This window comes from Centroberyx affinis, unplaced genomic scaffold, assembly GCF_046629955.1.
Source record: "Centroberyx affinis isolate AG114_WGS23_722 - 3 ecotype Tasmania unplaced genomic scaffold, CSIRO-AGI_Caff_v1 ptg004397l_1, whole genome shotgun sequence".
NCBI lineage: Eukaryota > Metazoa > Chordata > Actinopteri > Beryciformes > Berycidae > Centroberyx > Centroberyx affinis.
In genome coordinates, this window is record NW_027282082.1 from 7,807 (window position 1) to 27,500 (window position 19,694).

At 43.7% G+C, this 19,694-nt stretch overlaps 2 protein-coding genes across 11 annotated transcripts in view; both read right to left on the minus strand.

The window, feature by feature from the left end:
- Positions 1–1,549: 1,549 nt before the first annotated feature.
- On the minus strand, positions 1,550–8,087 carry gpr132b (G protein-coupled receptor 132b). The gene is made up of 2 exons (XM_071543883.1): positions 8,048–8,087; positions 1,550–2,821 (listed from the first exon to the last, which is right to left on the minus strand). The coding sequence occupies exon 2, from the start codon at positions 2,814–2,816 to the stop codon at positions 1,701–1,703; it is 1,116 nt and encodes a 371-aa protein (XP_071399984.1). The 5' UTR covers positions 2,817–2,821; positions 8,048–8,087; the 3' UTR covers positions 1,550–1,700.
- A 1,140-nt stretch (positions 8,088–9,227) lies between these two features.
- The window catches only part of vipas39 (VPS33B interacting protein, apical-basolateral polarity regulator, spe-39 homolog), a 15,995-nt gene continuing 5,528 nt past the window's right edge, over positions 9,228–19,694 (minus strand). The window contains exons 3-18 of one of the 10 annotated variants that reach the window (XM_071543874.1): positions 17,706–17,822; positions 17,485–17,523; positions 17,266–17,330; positions 17,012–17,068; positions 15,790–15,849; positions 14,538–14,571; positions 13,995–14,097; positions 13,438–13,465; positions 13,187–13,260; positions 12,909–12,984; positions 12,463–12,597; positions 10,927–10,968; positions 10,501–10,677; positions 10,196–10,285; positions 9,966–10,070; positions 9,228–9,605 (exon numbers count right to left, since the gene is read on the minus strand). In XM_071543874.1, coding sequence (XP_071399975.1) covers positions 9,585–9,605; positions 9,966–10,070; positions 10,196–10,285; positions 10,501–10,677; positions 10,927–10,968; positions 12,463–12,597; positions 12,909–12,984; positions 13,187–13,260; positions 13,438–13,465; positions 13,995–14,097; positions 14,538–14,571; positions 15,790–15,849; positions 17,012–17,068; positions 17,266–17,330; positions 17,485–17,523; positions 17,706–17,822 — 1,223 coding nt within the window. In that variant the 3' untranslated portion in view covers positions 9,228–9,584. Of the gene's footprint in view, positions 9,606–9,965; positions 10,071–10,195; positions 10,288–10,500; positions 10,678–10,926; positions 10,969–12,462; positions 12,598–12,908; positions 12,985–13,186; positions 13,261–13,437; positions 13,466–13,994; positions 14,098–14,537; positions 14,572–15,789; positions 15,883–17,011; positions 17,069–17,265; positions 17,331–17,484; positions 17,524–17,705; positions 17,823–19,694 lie in introns of all 10 variants that reach the window. The other 9 variants (XM_071543875.1, XM_071543872.1, XM_071543878.1 and 6 more) reach the window with 9 other exon arrangements.

Consider the following 19,694-nt stretch of genomic DNA (forward strand, 5'->3'; position numbering starts at 1 on the left):
AAAAAGTTAAAATATTGTGCTCAGTATGTGGCAACGGCAGCTGATCCAAGTTTGATCAAAAGGGCAGGAAGTCTGAGAACAATCTTCTTCTGATGCAGCAGACGCCCAGTTTTATACTTTCAGCCGTCAAAAACTCTCTGGGGATTTATTTTTCCATCCCAGGAGACTGAGGCCAGAGGTGAAGAAGTACTGAGATGTTTTACTGCAGTAAAAGTATCAATACAACAAAGTAAAGATACTCCATTACAAGTAAAAGTCCTGCATTCAAAATCTTACTTAAAGTACATAAGTATTGGCAGCAAAATGTACTTAGAGTATCAAAGTAAACGTACTCATTATGCAAACTGTCCCCATTTAGAGAGTTATATTTTTCATAAATTATTGGAATATTAATACTGATTTATTGACATACATGTACATGTAAGCAGCATTTTAAAGTTGTCAACGTGAAGCTAATCTTAACAATTTAGCTATACTTTTGGGTAGTCTAATCTATAACAAAGCTATTTTATAGTTATTTTATAAAGATGATCAAACGTTTTAAATATAAAATATTGATCTGAAAAGTAACTAGTAACTATAGCTGTGAAATAAATGTAATGGAGTAAAAAAGTACAATATTTCCCTCTAAAATGTAGTGGAGTATAAGTACAAAGTAGCATCAAATGGAAATACTCAAGTAAAGTACAAGTACCTCAAAATTGTACTTAAGTACAGTACTTGAGTAAATGTACTTAGTTACTTTCCACCTCTGACTGAGGCTGATTCCTGGAGTCTCCTGGCTGATCCGGGTCAGTTGGCAACTCCATCTGGACCGTTTGACTTTTGGTTTTGTGAAAGCGAACTGAACTGAACTGAACTGAACTGAACTGAACTGAACTGAACTGAACCAGCTGGAAAACAAAACACTGTCTCGTTCTCACATCAGGTGTGAACCGAGGCAGCGGACTGTCAGGTGTGAAGTGCCTCAGACCCAGACTCAGACTCAGACTCAGACCCAGACTCAGACCCAGACCCAGACTAAGACTCAGACTCTCATCCAGACTCAGACCCAGACTCAGACCCAGACTCAGACTAAGACTCAGGTCCTACGTGACTCTGAGCACTGAGACCTGGCTACAGATTCACCACAGGAAGCTACAGCAGATTCTGGTCTCACTTCAGTCTGATGTGGTTCAGAAACAACACAGAAGTTCCTCACTCAGTTTTTTTAATTCAACGAGCTGAAAGTTACAAAACCAGTCAAACATTTACAGGAAGTCCATTAAATTGTTGAAAAACAGCAAAAACACAGTGAAGACACAGGAGAACACACCACACACACACACACACACACACACACACACACACACACACACACACACACACACACACACACACACACACACACACACACACACACACACACACACACACACACACACACACACACACACACACACACAGGTGAAGTTATAAAATACATCATTGAACCAGAAGAACAGTTAGTCTGGGAAATCCCTGTCGATATTTTAGTCTCCACTCTGAACAGCTCGGTACCCCCCCCCCCCCCCCCCCCCCCTTCCTCTTGTCCTTTAAATTCATAAACTTAATTTCTCTGTGAAAGACTTCCTGTCTGATCCAGTTTGAGACTCTGCTCAGTTCTGCTGGATGTGGATCCGCCTTTCAGTCCATCAAGTTTAAACCCTTTCCCATCAGCATCACCTGGCCGACTCTTCTCTCTCCCGATCGGTCGGCACAGACTTCTCTCTCTCCTGATTGGTCGGCACAGACTTCTCTCTCTCCTGATTGGTCGGCACGGCCTCTGAGGAGTCGTTCGCCTTGTGGCGCCCGCTGTCGGAGCGGCCGGCGTCTCGGCAGCAGAGCGAGGCGACGCCGCGCCGAAGCTCCTTGCGGATGTTGTCGCTGGACAGAACGTAGAGCAGCGGGTTCACCGCGCTGTTGAAGGTGGAGAGGCCGAGCGAGACGGTGTACGGCGTGTAGATCCTGTCCTCGAAGTGACAGGCGCCGCCCTGCAGGCGGGGGAAGGTGAAGGTGACGGCCCGGAGCAGCAGGATGAGGTGGTACGGGGCGAAGCAGAGCAGGAACAGAGCCACCACCGCCGCCGCCAGGTGACGCACGCGCCGCTTCTGCCGCGGCCGCAGACCGCCGCTCCGCCGCACGTCGCTCAGGATCGCCCGGTTGGTGAAGACCAGCAGGACCAGAGGGATCAGGAAGCCCACGGCAAAGCGGGCGTAGTTGAAGGCGGTCACGGTGCCGGTGCTCTGTCCCGGCTCGAAGCAGCGCCGCTCGCCCTCGGCGGCGTCGCCCTCCCTCATGGTGAAGACCGGGACGTGTCCCAGGGCCACGACCAGGACGATCGCCGCGGTGACGCCGAACGCCAGCCGCTGCCCCCGCAGCCCGCGGGACTCCACGGCGTAAACCACCGCGACGTACCGGTCGCAGGAGACGCAGCACAGCAGGAAGATGCTGATGTACATGTTGTTGAAGAAGACGAAGCCGGTCAGCTTGCACGCCGCCGAGCTCCACGGCCAGAAGTGCCCGCCGCTCACGTACAGCGCCCAGAGGGGCAGCGTGCAGAGGTACGTGAGGTCGCACAGCGACAGGCTCCACAGGTACACGCCCAGAACGTTCTTCCTGCGCACCTGCAGCCAGGTGAGGTAGAGCGTCAGCAGGTTGGCCGGCAGGCCGACCGCCAGGACCACGCTGTACAGCAGCACCAGCGGAACCTTGTCCTCCTCGTACGGCGGGACGCACCGACCCGAACTCCCGTTCGCCGCCGCAGAAAAACCCTGAGTCACCGCCGGCTCATGCATCCTGTCTGCAGGAAGAAGAACAAACACCGGCTTTCGTTAAATGATCGATTTCACAATAACCTTCATTGATCTCAGATCGATCAGACACCGTCTTTCAAACCGTCGGCTGGTTTTTAAACTCGACTCTCGGACCAGCAGAACCTCGCTCATCTCTTACAAAACCAAACTGTTCCTTCAAAACTCTTCAAACTCTTTTAAAAATAGTGTTTTTGTGTCAATACAGTTCACACAAACCTTCATGTGAATAAACACCTGAAGCACCAACTACACACTGAAAGTATAACAGAAAAACACTTTTTCTTTTTGTGTGTGCAGGCAGAGCAGTTTGCAATAAAGTTTTGTCCTACATGCAGTAAACACACAGGTATCCAAATGTGTAAAGTATGGATGTGTATTCCTATGGATGTGTATTCCTATTGGATGTGTATTCCTATGGATGTGTATTCCTATGGATGTGTATTCCTATGGATGTGTATCCTATGGATGTGTATCCTATGGATGTGTATTCCTATGGATGTGTATATGCTAGAAAAAAGAAAACAGAAAACAATAGTCTGAATCTGGCCTTCTGTGTGGGTCTGGATCAGTTCAGTGTTAGAAGTGTGTCACTGTGTGTTCAGTTTGGCTCACTTGGGAAATGCTTTGGCTGCAAGTGTTCATGTTTTCAGAGAAAGTGCTTCAGGAATCACTGTTTGTGTTTCAGCATTCAGAAAAAACTTTAAGATTTCAGGTGATGAGATTTAAATCACAGAAGAAAGAAGGAAAGATGAAATGAGTCAGAAGAGTTTCTGAAGGAAACCTGATGAAGCTGAACGAGCAGACCGTCATTATTTAACATTAGTTATTATTACTTTATTGTTCACTATCATTGTTCACTATCTATCTTGTCTTTTAACAGTTTAAGGATTAATAAATGAGGCAGCAGCCTTCTGATCATGTTAGTTAACCATTTATTAACAGTTTGTTATCTTGGTTAGAAACATAAATGATACTTAAGTATTGGTTATTGATTAACAAAATCATTTGTAAAACATCAATAGATTTTTTGTGTAGCTAAAACCTCAGCTGATGTTTACTATCGTTAGCAAACGTTAATAACTGTCTTATAAAGCTAAAGCATCAATACACTATACTGGCTCATTAATGTTAATAAGTGTCTTTAAAGGTTTAACTGTTTGGATTTGGTTTCTAAAATCACAAGGAAAATATTTCTGAATAAACCTGAAGTCGTTCGATCAAAACAAAGTAGAAGCAAAGTGAACAAAACATACTTCAGTAAAACTAAAGTTTCTGCCTTCAAAAAATAGATTATTAATATAAACACAATAAAGCCTCTCAGTTCTATTCTGGTTTCAGCTTCAATGGCAACCTCAGACCTCAAAACCCCCTCTCCCCATCACCTTCACATCTCACACACACACACACACACACACAGCCCATCACCCCCCGAGCCCCCCCCCCCCCCCCCCCCTCTTAACGAGACACCCTGAAATATTCATCACCCTCCATCCCTCTGGAGGAAGGAAAACATGTTTATATGGAGCAGCAGACTGAACTGCAGAGGAAACAGGAAACAGTTTGACTGACAGACCTGCTGTGGAGGCAGAGGACTTTAGTCTTATAGTTTCATAAATATGACCCAGATCTGAACTGTCTGTCTGTCTCTCTCTCTCTCTGTCTGTCTGTCTGTCTGTCTGTCTGTCTGTCTGTCTGTCTGTCTGTCTGTCTGTCTGTCTGTCTGTCTGTCTCTCTGTCTCTCTCTCTCTCTCTGTCTCTCTGTCTCTCTCTCTGTCTGTCTGTCTGTCTGTCTGTCTGTCTCTCTGTCTCTCTGTCTCTCTCTCTCTCTCTCTGTCTCTCTGTCTCTCTCTCTCTCTCTCTCTCTCTCTCTCTGTCTCTCTGTCTCTCTCTCTCTCTCTCTCTCTCTCTCTCTCTCTCTCTCTCTCTCTCTGTCTCTCTCTCTCTCTCTCTCTCTCTCTCTCTCTCTCTCTGTCTCTCTCTCTGTCTGTCTGTCACTGTGGTCATATTAAATCAGTGAAGAACAGTGAACAAAGTGAGACAGGAAATCTCTCACTGGGAAAATCTCAGTTTTAGTTTTTCTTCTGAAACCGAAAATCTGAACTGAAGACGAGAAGCTCCGACCTTCTGACATGAATAATTAATCAGCTGTTAGCCAATAACAGCAGGAAGCAGTTTGTGTCCATGTGTCCAGACGGTCTGTGTCTGTCTGTGTCTGTCTGTGTCTGTGTCTGTCTGTCTGTGTCTGTCTGTGTCTGTGTCTGTGTCTGTCTGTGTCTGTCTGTGTCTGTCTCAGACTGAAGGATAATGAAGCAGAGAGCAGGACTGGGTTTATTGATCTGTGTCTTCTCCTCTCTCTCTCTCTCTCTCTCTCTCTCTCTATCTCTCTCTCTCTCTCTCTCTCCCCTTCTCTCTCTCTGTCTCTCTCTCTCTCTCTCCTCCCCCCTTCTCCCCCCCCCCCCCCTTCTCTCTCTCTATTGTGTTCCAGTTGCAGACCAGGTCACTGTGTCTCGTTCCATTAGTGACGGATGTCGCACGCCCTTTTCACACCCGTTAGTCATGCAGCCTCAGGCTGTTTCTGAGCTGAAGATTTTCTCTGGATATTTTATTATAGAATCTAACCCAGATACAGTAATTAACCTGACTGTAACCTAGCAACAACACACAACCTGACTGTAACCTAGCAACAACACTCAACCTGACTGTAACCTAGCAACAACACTCAACCTGACTGTAACCTAGCAACAACACTCAACCTGACTGTAACCTCGCAACAACACTCAACCTGACTGTAACCTAGCAACAACACTCAACCTGACTGTAACCTAGCAACAACACTCAACCTGACTGTAACCTAGCAACAATTAACCTGACTGTAACCTAGCAACAACACTCAACCTGACTGTAACCTAGCAACAACACTCAACCTGACTGTAACCTAGCAACAACACTCAACCTGACTGTAACCTAGCAACAACACTCAACCTGACTGTAACCTAGCAACAACACACAACCTGACTGTAACCTAGCAACAACACACAACCTGACTGTATCCTAGCAACAACAATTAACTTGATTGTAACCTAGCAACAACACACAACCTGACTGTAACCTAGCAACAATAATTAACCTGACTGTAACCTAGCAACAATAATTAACCTGACTGTAACCTAGCAACAACACACAATCTGACTGTAACCTAGCAACAACACACAACCTGACTGTAACCTAGCAACAACACTCAATCTGACTGTAACCTAGCAACAACACTCAACCTGACTGTAACCTAGCAACAAAACTCAACCTGACTGTAACCTAGCAACAACACACAACCTGACTGTAACCTAGCAACAACACTCAACCTGACTGTAACCTAGCAACAAAACTCAACCTGACTGTAACCTAGCAACAACACTCAACCTGACTGTAACCTAGCAACAACACACAACCTGACTGTAACCTAGCAACAACACACAACCTGACTGTAACCTAGCAACAATAATTAACCTGACTGTAACCTAGCAACAACACTCAATCTGACTGTAACCTAGCAACAACAATTAACCTGACAGTAACCTAGCAACAACACTCAATCTGACTGTAACCTAGCAACAACACTCAATCTGACTGTAACCTAGCAACAACACTCAACCTGACTGTAACCTAGCAACAAAACTCAACCTGACTGTAACCTAACACCAACACACAACCTGACTGTAACCTAGCAACAATTAACCTGACTGTAACCTAGCAACCACACACAACCTGACTATATCCTAGCAACAACAATTAACCTGATTGTAACCTAGCAACAACACACAACCTGACTGTAACCTAGCAACAATAATTAACCTGACTGTAACCTAGCAACAACACACAACCTGACTGTAACCTAGCAACAACACTCAACCTGACTGTAACCTAGCAACAACACACAACCTGACTGTAACCTAGCAACAACACTCAACCTGACTGTAACCTAGCAACAACACACAACCTGACTGTAACCTAGCAACAACACACAACCTGACTGTAACCTAGCAACAATAATTAACCTGACTGTAACCTAGCAACAACACTCAATCTGACTGTAACCTAGCAACAACAATTAACCTGACAGTAACCTAGCAACAACACTCAATCTGACTGTAACCTAGCAACAACACTCAATCTGACTGTAACCTAGCAACAACACTCAACCTGACTGTAACCTAGCAACAAAACTCAACCTGACTGTAACCTAACACCAACACACAACCTGACTGTAACCTAGCAACAATTAACCTGACTGTAACCTAGCAACCACACACAACCTGACTATATCCTAGCAACAACAATTAACCTGATTGTAACCTAGCAACAACACACAACCTGACTGTAACCTAGCAACAATAATTAACCTGACTGTAACCTAGCAACAACACACAACCTGACTGTAACCTAGCAACAATAATTAACCTGACTGTAACCTAGCAACAACACTCAATCTGACTGTAACCTAGCAACCTCCTTAAACTGGAATTCAGCCTGATTCATGTCAGCATGTTTAACATTGAAGAAAATTCTGTTAGCAATGATTAGTCAACTATTGATTATTTTACTGTTGATTAGCTGGTGATTATTTTACCGAGATTATTAATTGGTGATTTTTTCAGTGTTGATTAATTAATGATTCTTCTGCTACTGATTATTAATGGATGAGTATTTTTCTGTTTTTAATTGATTGGTTTTCATTCTAACCTTCTCATCAGGTTTATGCCAGGTGAAAGTCATTAACTGTAATTAACTTTAATTAGCTGGCAGGACAGAAACCTGCAGGACTTAAAGTAAATGACTAATGTAAATTAATCAATAAAAGGAAATATGAAGGCAAACCAAAAAATCTGAATCAATCTGCTGCGTCTGCTCCTTAAATATTGATCCTTCCTTTGTTTACTGACAAAAGACCCGCGGAGTGAAGCCAATTAATCAATTACCGAGCAAATTAACCATCCATCTGAAAAGTCGATATAAAAATGACGACATTCTCACTCTCATCTATAGTGATGCTATAGTACAGAAAAGACACTATAGGAATATTATAGGAATACCACAGGACTAATATGATGTTTGGCTCGGCCGGGCCAATCTTAAACCGGTTAATTAAACGGCTCAATTAAACGGTTTAATTAATCTAATTAGACGGTTTAATTAAAGAGCTGAATGAAGCCACTCACCGCTGCTCTCCGGTCATTGTCTGCCTCGCGCCTCCTCGTGCAGCAGAGTGAAGTGAACAGACATCCTGCACGAGACCAACATCACGTCACGTGACTAGAACCGGTGAAGAGGAAAGAAAACAGACGGACAGTCTGTCTGTCAGTCTGTCTGTACATCGCTGAGGTGACAGACCATCATTTATTCATCCTGTCTCTCTGTAAAATATTAATTGGAAAAATATCTATTGAAACAAACAGAAAAGGAGGAAGCTGCTTTAACCAGACATGATCAATCTATTGACGTGATTAATCTATTGGAAACTAATCAGACATGATCAATCTATCGACATGATCAATCTATTGGAAACTAATCAGACATGATCAATCTATAAACATGATCAATCTACTGGCATGATTAATCTACTGGAAACTAATCAGACATGATCAATCTATCGACATGATCAATCTACTGGAAACTAATCAGACATACAATTACAATTTACAATTTCACATTTGGCAGACGCTTTTATCCAAAGCGACTTACACATGAGATTTGCATACAACACAAGCAAGTTTCTAGATAGGAGAGAACAACGAGAGTAAGTGCTATAGAGCTAAGTTCTGGTCCAGTTCTGGACATGATCAATCTATCGACATGATCAATCTATTGGAGAGTAACCAGACATGATCAATCTATTGGAGAGTAACCAGACATGATCAATCTATGTGAAACTAAGTACCAGTGATTTGATTTGATTATTATTTATCAGATGTTCAGTGTTGGATCAGCCAGTAAACTGACAGCTTTCACACTGTTAGTTAAACTGTTAGTGAAGTTAAACTGTTAGTGAAGTTAAACTAACTTGAAGTTAAACTCTTCATGATGTTAAACTGTGAAGTTATGCTAACTGACTGCTGGTTTTAGTTTAATTTTGGTTCTTTTCTTTTTAAATGAAGGAGTGAAGCAGGGAAGGATAAATCTCTGCGTGGCCCCAAACAGGTCCTCACTGCCCATATTGACTTTTGACTTGAACACAGTGCTGATATAAAGTTTACTGATCAAGATTTCATTTGAATCTTGTCACAGCATGGTGATGTGACTGATGCCAGGGGTCAGAGGTCACTTCCTGCTGGACTGACCAGACCGAGGAGGTTCTATATTAACAGACCAGAAACAAGTAAAGCAACAGACAGTTCACAGTTAAAAATTAACATTTTTATTTGTACAGTAGTTTTTCTTCCATGTTTATAAAATGTGAAGTTGGCTGGGGAATGTTGAAGCTGCAGGACTGACATGGAAACTCCACCCGGCGCGCTGCAGGCAGACAAATGAAGCGCTCCTCTTTGTGAACATGCTGACCGGAGCAAACAGACCTCCAGTCTGTTTCAGATAACACTAGACTCTTCTTCTTCTGTCATATCAGCAGAGAATCAGACAAACTGCTCAGACTGTTGATTTCAGTTCAAATCAAGTCCAACAGTCCCTGAAATGTTCAGATCAGTTCAGATCAGTTCAGATCAGTTCAGATCAGTTCAGATCAGTTCAGATCAGTTCAGATCAGTTCTTCCATCGGATTTGCTGAGAAAAGACAAAATGTCTGTTAGTCTGTGAGCTGCTGAAGTGAAGATCACATTCAAACCAACAAATAAGTCAGTTGGGGTAACAGGTCAGGGCAACAGTGGGGTAACACTGGGGCAACACTGGGGCAACACTGGGGCAACAGTGGGGTAACAGTGGGGTAACACTGGGGCAACAGTGGGGTAACAGTGGGGCAACAGTGGGGTAACAGGTCAGGGCAACAGTGGGGCAACAGTGGGGCAACACTGGGGCAACAGTGGGGTAACAGTGGGGCAACAGTGGGGCAACACTGGGGCAACAGTGGGGTAACAGTGGGGTAACAGTGGGGTAACTGGGGTAACTCCCCCCCTCCCTCCTCACCGAGTTGCTGAGCAGCTCGTCGATCTTCCTCTCCTCCGCTGAACCTCGCCCCACTTTCCCCCGGTATCCTAGCAACAGCTGCCGGTCCTTTAGGTCTCGGTAAGTCTGATCGGCCCAGAGAAACGCCAATCAATCATCATGACAATACTGTCAATATTGATCCCATATGTATCTAATATCAGGGTGGTATCAATCTAATATGAATGTAACATCAGTGTAATGAGTCTCACATTAATGACGATGTCGTGACATTTATGTTTCTGAGCCAGACTGATCTTCAGCTCCGCATCGTCCACCAGACCCACGTACTGCTGCAGCACCTGCTCCGCAAAATACTCATATTAATGATAATAATCATATTCATAATAATACAGTAATATTCATAATATTAATAATAATACTCTGGCAGGGCCAGAACGCCTCTTCCTGTCCGGGAGGCCAGAGGAACAGGGGGCGGGGCCAGGCGGCAGGGGGCGGGGCCAGAGGAACAGGGGGCGGGGCCAGGCGGCAGGGGGCGGGGCCAGGCGGCTCGTACCTGGACAGGAGCGTTGTTCTTCTGCAGGACGTCCACGACCCGGTGGAAGCTGAGCGGACTCTTCCTCCTGCTGAAGCCGAGCCAGTTCCTGCTGCTGAACAGAGAGTCCACGTCCAGCCAGGCCTTCAGCTTCGCCCGCGCCGCCAGGGCCGTCACAAAGAACTGCTTCTCCGCTATCTGGGGTCAAAGGTCAGGAGGTTAGTGACCGAATATCAAGCCGATATTTTCTTATTAACGCGATGCGGTCTGATCGATGAACCGATCGATACCTCGCTGCTCTCCACCTGAGCTGATTCTGAGGAGACACGAGGATGCCTGATTTTATTTTATCATTATTATTGTTATTATTGTCCTGGGTTTCAGTTGAGTTTTATTGTCAGTAATAAAGTCTAAAGTTATAGAAATTGAAATGAAGTCGGTTCTCACCCTGAAGGTCTGACGGATGTTCGCTGGACTGCTGTAGGTTCCCTGGAGAGAGAGAGAGACAGGCAGAGAGACAGACAGACAGACAGACAGGCAGGCAGACAGACAGACAGGCAGAGAGACAGACAGGCAGAGAGACAGACAGACAGACAGACAGGCAGGCAGAGAGACAGACAGGCAGAGAGACAGACAGGCAGACAGACAGGCAGAGAGAGAGACAGGCAGAGAGACAGACAGGCAGAGAGACAGACAGGCAGACAGACAGGCAGAGAGAGAGACAGGCAGAGAGACAGACAGGCAGACAGACAGGCAGAGAGAGAGACAGGCAGAGAGAGAGACAGGCAGAGAGACAGACAGGCAGAGAGAGAGACAGGCAGAGAGACAGACAGGCAGAGAGACAGAGAGACAGACAGAGAGACAGACAGACAGACAGACAGACAGACAGACAGACAGACAGACAGGCAGAGAGACAGACAGGCAGACAGACAGGCAGAGAGAGAGACAGGCAGAGAGACAGACAGACAGGCAGACAGGCAGAGAGAGAGACAGGCAGAGAGACAGACAGACAGACAGGCAGGCAGAGAGACAGACAGGCAGAGAGACAGACAGGCAGACAGACAGGCAGAGAGAGAGACAGGCAGACAGTATCAGTATCACTAGTATCAGTACTACAGTACTTGTGTGAGACAGTGCTTTGTATCTGCCTCCATCTAGTGGCAGAACCAGAGAATACAGCAGGTTGAACTTCCAGCAGGTTCCTGTCAAACTGTCTGTCTGTCAGACGGAGGGGCGGAGCCATGTTTCACCAAGCTCCTCCCCTCCCATCACTCCTCCAATCAGAGCGGCTTCCAGACAAATCTACAGCAAACACCTGACTCAGCGAGTTCAGACGGTTTGTCTGTCTGGAGAAACAGAGTCTGCTGCAAGTCTGAGGAGAGATCAGTCTGCTGTGGAGAGATCAGTCTGCTGTGGAGAGATCAGTCTGCTGTGGAGAGATCAGTCTGCTGTGGAGAGAGATCAGTCTGCTGTGGAGAGATCAGTCTGCTGTGGAGAGATCAGTCTGCTGTGGAGAGAGATCAGTCTGCTGTGGAGAGATCAGTCTGCTGTGGAGAGACATGAAGACAGACTGAGACTGCAGGACAGATGCTGGTCTGTCCAAGACTTTAGAGAGAAAGGGAAGATTAGAAATTGGTCTGTAACTATTAAAGATGTCTGTATCGAGGACCTGTACTGGTCTAACCCGGTCTGAACCGGTCCGAACTGGTCTAAACTGGTCTGAACTGGTCTAACCCCGTCTGAACCGGTCTGAACTGGTCTGAACTGGTCTAACCCCGTCTGAACCGGTCTGAACTGGTCTAACCCGGTCTAACCCGGTCTAAACTGGTCTAACCCGGTCTAACCCGGTCTAAACTGGTCTGAACTGGTCTAACCCGGTCTGAACTGGTCTAACCCGGTCTGAACCGGTCTGAACTGGTCTAACCCAGTCTAAACTGGTCTGAACCGGTCTAAACTGGTCTGAACCGGTCTGAACTGGCCCACCTCGGTCTCGCTGTAGTGGTAGAAGCAGCAGTAGTACAGTGTGGTGATGAGCGGCATGTTGAGGATAGAAGCTCGTCTGGGAAACTTCTGGAAGATTTCCACTTTCCCTCCGCTCTCCGCCTGCCCGTCGGTCGCCTAGGCAACAACAACAACAACAACAACAACAACAACAACACAGTTTAAACGATTTACAATTTACAATTTCACATTTGGCAGACGCTTTTATCCAAAGCGACACATGAGATTTTCATACAACACAAGCAAGGATCCAGTCAGGAGAACAAGGAGAGTAAGAACCATGAAGCAAAGACCTGGTCCAAGAGGACGAGGAGCCAAGAGGCAGAGAGGCAAAAAACCGGTCAGAGATGGTTTAAACCGGTTTAAACCGGTTTAAAGCGGTTTAAAGCGGTTTAAAGCGGTCAGTGACAGCAGCAGACGGTTCTCACCTCGATGATGATCTGCCGCTCCAGCAGGGTGAAGTGGTCTTGAACATGAACTGCATCTTCTGGGGAAAAAGGAAGACTGGGAACAAACCAGTAAACCTGCTGGTTACTGAGCTGGCTGCTTCACAACCAGTTAGCATTTATCATTACAACCATCTTCTGCTGGTTTCTACTGGGAGCTGACCAGTACACAGTACAAGGCTAGTTAGTAAAATACAATGACTATAGTAAACTACAGTAGTCCAAAGTATTCTAAGGTAGTATAAAGTACTTTGAAGTACCTGATGCAGCTCTTCAGGAAGTCCCTCCTCTTGTTCTCGTCTGTAATACTGAGGTGTTCTTTATACTGAAGCAGCTGCCGGTCGCCATGGAGACAGACAGGAAGTGACATCAGCCTGATCCAGTACTGGTGTGTACTACTACAGTGTACTGTTGATGTGTACTACGCAAGTGTACCACTACATTGTACTACTAGATGTCCTATTATGTGTATTACTCGTGTGTACTAATACACTGTATATATACTACATACCGCCATGTCCTCTGTCCTGCCCAGAGCCCTGCAGAGAGGAAGAGGAGGAGGAAGAGACGAAGAAGAGCAGAGGAAGAGGAAGAGGAGGAGGAGAGGAAGAGGAGGAGGAAGAGATGAAGAAGAACAGAGGAAGAGAAGGAGAGGAAGAGAGGAAGAAGAGCAGAGGAAGAGGAGGAGGAGAGGAAGAGACGAACAAGAGCAGAGGCAGAGAGGAGGAGGAGGAGAGGAAGAGGAGGAGGAGGAGAGGCAGAGAGGAGGAGGAGGAGGAAGAGATGAAGAAGAGCAGAGGAAGAGGAGGAGGAGAGGAAGAGGAGGAGGAGTGTTACAGTAGAAAACATGGCTGTAAATTTCTGATATTTCTCGTTTTTAGTGTCAGATTCAGATTCAGATTCAGATTCAGATGAAGATCTGCTGTGAAACGCTGCAGGACCAAAACTGATCTGCAGTCAGCTGGTGGCTCATGGTGCTGCAAGGCACTCTGGGTAAAACCATTCACCAAGTGATGCAGAAACAGAAGTTATAGATAGTGTATAGATGTAGAAACAGAAGCTGTAGACCTGAACAGCTCCATCAGGAGTCTCTGCTCTTTAGTTTCAGTCAGATAGTGGATGAAATGTCTGAGAGCCGTCTGCCTGGACTCCAGCTCCCGAAACAAAACCTCTGTACGGAAACACAGAGGGGTCAAACAAGTGAAATATAACAGACAGAAACACAGAGGGGTCAAACAAGTGAAATATAACAGACGGAAACACAGAGGGGTCAAACAAGTGAAATATAACAGACGGAAACACAGAGGGGTCAAACAAGTGAAATATAACAGACGGAAACACAGAGGGGTCAAACGACTAAACCGAAACAGATAAAAGGAAATTTGGAAATATTTCAAACGTCTTGATAAAGCCACACGGTGTTTGGAGCAGCTCTGCCTCAGTTTATCAGATTATCCCAACAGGCTTCACATGGATTTCAAACAGCAATCATTATCATAATCATTAACTACATCACACATTCAAACAATGAAGTTCGATGAGGTTTCAGCTGAAGTTTGATATCTCTGTGTAAAGAAAATCTTTGCTGACCGAATCCTGCAGCAGTCTCACCTTTACTGAGAGATTTCTTCAGATAGATCAGAACCTGAGATGAAGGAAGAGAGTAAAACACTGAGCTGAGGAGAAATCTACAGCAGATAACAGGAGGGCTGGACCCGATATCCCGATATTCACTATTCGGATATTCGTTCGTTGGGTAGATATTCGGTTTTCAATTTTGGGATTCGGATATTCGTTTTTTTAAATGTAATTTTATATGTAATCCGTAAGCCGGTTGCCATTGACGCTGCGAAGCGGTTTCTTTTTTTTTTTTTACTTGCATTCAAACCTCAGTCACATCTGCTGATCGCCATGGCGACACAGAGAAAAAACTACGACCTGAAATTCAAGCTGCCAGTTTCAAATCTGCTGAACAAAACTCAGGAGAAGCAGCAGCAACACATTTCTCTGTTGATCTTTTCTTTTAAAATCTTTTTTCTAAGGTAGGCTACCGGTATTTTGATACAGGGCTCGCTCTCTCTCTCTCTCTCTCTCTCTCTCTCTCTCTCTCTCTCTCTCTCTCTCTCTCTCTCTCTCTCTCTCTCTCTCTCTCTCTCTCTCTCTCTCTCTCTCTCTCTCTCTCTCTCTCTCTCTCTCTCTCTCTCTCTCTCTCTCTCTCTCTCTCTCCCTCCCTCCCTCCCTCTCTGCGCTTTAGAATGTAACCGCTGTGAAACGATCAGAAAATAAAGTTTTATTTCTCTGATTCACCGACTTTCTCGCTACTACCGCTCCCTCTCTTCATTCACTTTCTAGCTTGACCCTCTCCTGGAACCTCTCTCTCTCTCTCTCTCTCTCTCTCTCTCTCTCTCTCTCTCTCTCTCTCTCTCTCTCTCTCTCTCTCTCTCTCTCTCTCTCTCTTCTCTCTCTCTCTCTCTCTCTCTCTCTCTCTCTGGCTGTATGTTCAGTATGTTTTCAGCGCTGTGAGGAGGTTTTTGTGAGGAGGAACTGTGACTAGGTGTGAACTTTGTCGGGTGAACTGTTACCTGTGTATGGAGAGCCAAGCAGTTTGAAGGTGCGTGACTCTTAACACACACACACACACACACACACACACACAACACACACACACACACACACACACACACACACACCCCCCGCTGCGGCCGAAGCTTCGAATATTTGCTGTTGATTACTACCGAAGCTCCGAAGCCCAAAACGTGGTATTCGGACAGCCCTAGATAACACACAGTTACACTGGACAGATGTGTAGTTATTATTGTTAATAAAGTTGTTTGAAAAGTGAATATAAAGTGTGAATGTTTACGGCGGTGATGACGTTCCCATCATGCACTCTGACAGCCTGGTCCAACAGCAGCAGCTTGTCCTGCAGAGAGCGAAACTTCTCCAGAGAAAACACCTGGCAGGGAAAACAATACTGCAGTTATTACTACAGTTATTACTACAGTTATTACTACAGTTATTACTGCAGTTATTACTGCAGTTATTACTACAGTTATTACTGCAGTTATTACTACAGTTATTACTACAGTTATTACTACAGTTATTACTACAGTTATTACTACAGTTACTACTGCAGTTATTACTACAGTTATTACTACAGTTATTACTACAGTTATTACTACAGTTATTACTACAGTTATTACTACAGTTATTACTGCAGTTATTACTGCAGTTATTACTGCAGTTATTACTGCAGTTATTACTACAGTTATTACTACAGTTACTACTGCAGTTATTACTACAGTTATTACTACAGTTATTACTACAGTTAGTTATTACTACAGTTATTACTACAGTTACTACTACAGTTATTACTGCAGTTATTACTACAGTTATTACTACAGTTATTACTACAGTTATTACTGCAGTTATTACTACAGTTATTACTACAGTTATTACTGCAGTTATTACTACAGTTAGTTATTACTACAGTTATTACTACAGTTATTACTACAGTTATTACTACAGTTATTACTGCAGTTATTACTACAGTTATTACTGCAGTTATTACTACAGTTATTACTACAGTTATTACTGCAGTTATTACTACAGTTAGTTATTACTACAGTTATTACTACAGTTACTACTACAGTTATTACTACAGTTATTACTACAGTTACTACTACAGTTATTACTACAGTTATTACTGCAGTTATTACTGCAGTTATTACTGCAGTTACTACTACAGTTATTACTGCAGTTATTACTGCAGTAATAACTGCAGTTATTACTGCAGTTATTACTACAGTTATTACTGCAGTTATTACTGCAGTAATAACTGCAGTTATTACTGCAGTTACTACTACAGTTATTACTACAGAAAAGACTGTCAGGAAATTTCGGTGAGAAAAAAAAGTGAGCCGTCATTATCAGGTTACAGCTGTTAGAGACACAGACAGGTTTCTACTGTTAAGAGAGACAGACAGGTTTCTACTGTTAAGAGAGACAGACAGGTTTCTACTGTTAAGAGAGACAGACAGGTTTCTACTGTTAGAGCGAGACAGGTTTCTGCAGACCCGTCTTACCTTTCCTTGTTGCATTCTCTGGACGGTCTCCTCAGGCGACCAATCACTGATGTAATCCTGACATCACAACAAGATGACATCATCATTAATGGACCAGGAACGGCTTCACCTTATTTAGATTATATTTCATCTTTATTCACTCTGATATTCAGATTATCAGTCTAATATTCATATTATTCACTCTGATATTCAGATTATCAGTCTGATATTCATATTATTCACTCTGATATTCAGATTATCAGTCTGATATTCACCTTGTATTCAGATTTAGGTTTCCGGAGCTCTGGAGCGTAATGCCTGACAGACGAGTCGCTGAGCGCTAAAACACAAAAACACCAACATCAGTCACTGTGTACATTCACAGGGTCAATATACTTAATATACGTGTATACTAAAAAATACTCATATACTCAAAACGCAAAATATTACTCATGCTCAGTGTACTCATATACTAAAAATATATCTATACTCACACTCTGAGAAAGACTGGAAGCCTCCAGCTTTAGCTTTACCTGGAGAGAGAAGATCACAGTAACCTGTCTGTCTCTATAATGTACATGTCCATATTCTACAGTCCATCTGTTTTATCTCTACTGCTGTTCCACACGGCTGCTGCCTGAGGCCCGGTCCAGGAGCAGGACACAGGGGGTCGAACCTGTGACCTCCTGCTGACGGGACGTCCCGCCCTCCTCACCTTTGAAGAGCGAGCTGAGCGAGTATCCAGAGTTGCTCTTGGGAAGCGAAGGTTCGGTGTTGATCTTAGGGAAACTCTGCTCTCTGGACGCCGTCTCTCTGACCGACCAGGAAATACCTGAGAGACACAAGATGCTCCAGATATTAACCCTGAGACTGAAGAACAGTTTCTACATCTGAGACTGAAGAACAGTTTCTACATCTGAGACTGAAGAACAGTTTCTATATCTGAGACTGAAGAACAGTTTCTATATCTGAGACTGAAGAACAGTTTCTATATCTGAGACTGAAGAACAGTTTCTATATCTGAGACTGGAGAACAGTTTCTACATCTGAGACTGAAGAACAGTTTCTACATCTGAGTCTGAAGAACAGTTTCTATATCTGAGTCTGAAGAACAGTTTCTATATCTGAGTCTGAAGAACAGTTTCTATATCTGAGACTGAAGAACAGTTTCTATATCTGAGACTGAAGAACAGTTTCTATATCTGAGTCTGAAGAACAGTTTCTACATCTGAGTCTGAAGAACAGTTTCTATATCTGAGTCTGAAGAACAGTTTCTACATCTGAGTCTGAAGAACAGTTTCTATATCTGAGACTGAAGAACAGTTTCTATATCTGAGTCTGAAGAACAGTTTCTACATCTGAGTCTGAAGAACAGTTTCTATATCTGAGACTGAAGAACAGTTTCTATATCTGAGACTGAAGAACAGTTTCTATATCTGAGACTGAAGAACAGTTTCTATATCTGAGACTGAAGAACAGTTTCTACATCTGAGTCTGAAGAACAGTTTCTACATCTGAGACTGAAGAACAGTTTCTACATCTGAGTCTGAAGAACAGTTTCTATATCTGAGTCTGAAGAACAGTTTCTACATCTGAGACTGAAGAACAGTTTCTATATCTGAGACTGAAGAACAGTTTCTATATCTGAGACTGAAGAACAGTTTCTATATCTGAGACTGAAGAACAGTTTCAGAGTCTGAAGAACAGTTTCTATATCTGAGACTAAAGAACAGTTTCTATATCTGAGTCTGAAGAACAGTTTCTATATCTGAGACTGAAGAACAGTTTCTATATCTGAGACTGAAGAACAGTTTCAGAGTCTGAAGAACAGTTTCTATATCTGAGACTGAAGAACAGTTTCTATATCTGAGACTGAAGAACAGTTTCTATATCTGAGACTGAAGAACAGTTTCAGAGTCTGAAGAACAGTTTCTATATCTGAGTCTGAAGAACAGTTTCTATATCTGAGACTGAAGAACAGTTTCTATATCTGAGACTGAAGAACAGTTTCTATATCTGAGACTGAAGAACAGTTTCTATATCTGAGACTGAAGAACAGTTTCTACATCTGAGACTGAAGAACAGTTTCTACATCTGAGTCTGAAGAACAGTTTCTATATCTGAGACTGAAGAACAGTTTCTACATCTGAGACTGAAGAACAGTTTCAGAGTCTGAAGAACAGTTTCTATATCTGAGACTGAAGAACAGTTTCTACATCTGAGACTGAAGAACAGTTTCTATATCTGAGTCTGAAGAACAGTTTCTACATCTGAGACTGAAGAACAGTTTCTACATCTGAGTCTGAAGAACAGTTTCTATATCTGAGACTGAAGAACAGTTTCTATATCTGAGACTGAAGAACAGTTTCTATATCTGAGACTGAAGAACAGTTTCAGAGTCTGAAGAACAGTTTCTATATCTGAGTCTGAAGAACAGTTTCTATATCTGAGACTGAAGAACAGTTTCTATATCTGAGACTGAAGAACAGTTTCTACATCTGAGACTGAAGAACAGTTTCTACATCTGAGTCTGAAGAACAGTTTCTATATCTGAGACTGAAGAACAGTTTCTACATCTGAGACTGAAGAACAGTTTCAGAGTCTGAAGAACAGTTTCTATATCTGAGACTGAAGAACAGTTTCTACATCTGAGACTGAAGAACAGTTTCTATATCTGAGTCTGAAGAACAGTTTCTACATCTGA

Bases quoted from the DNA above. Each gene is read 5' to 3' on its own strand.
- gpr132b (XM_071543883.1), bottom strand. From the start codon at position 2,816: ATGCATGAGCCGGCGGTGACTCAGGGTTTTTCTGCGGCGGCGAACGGG.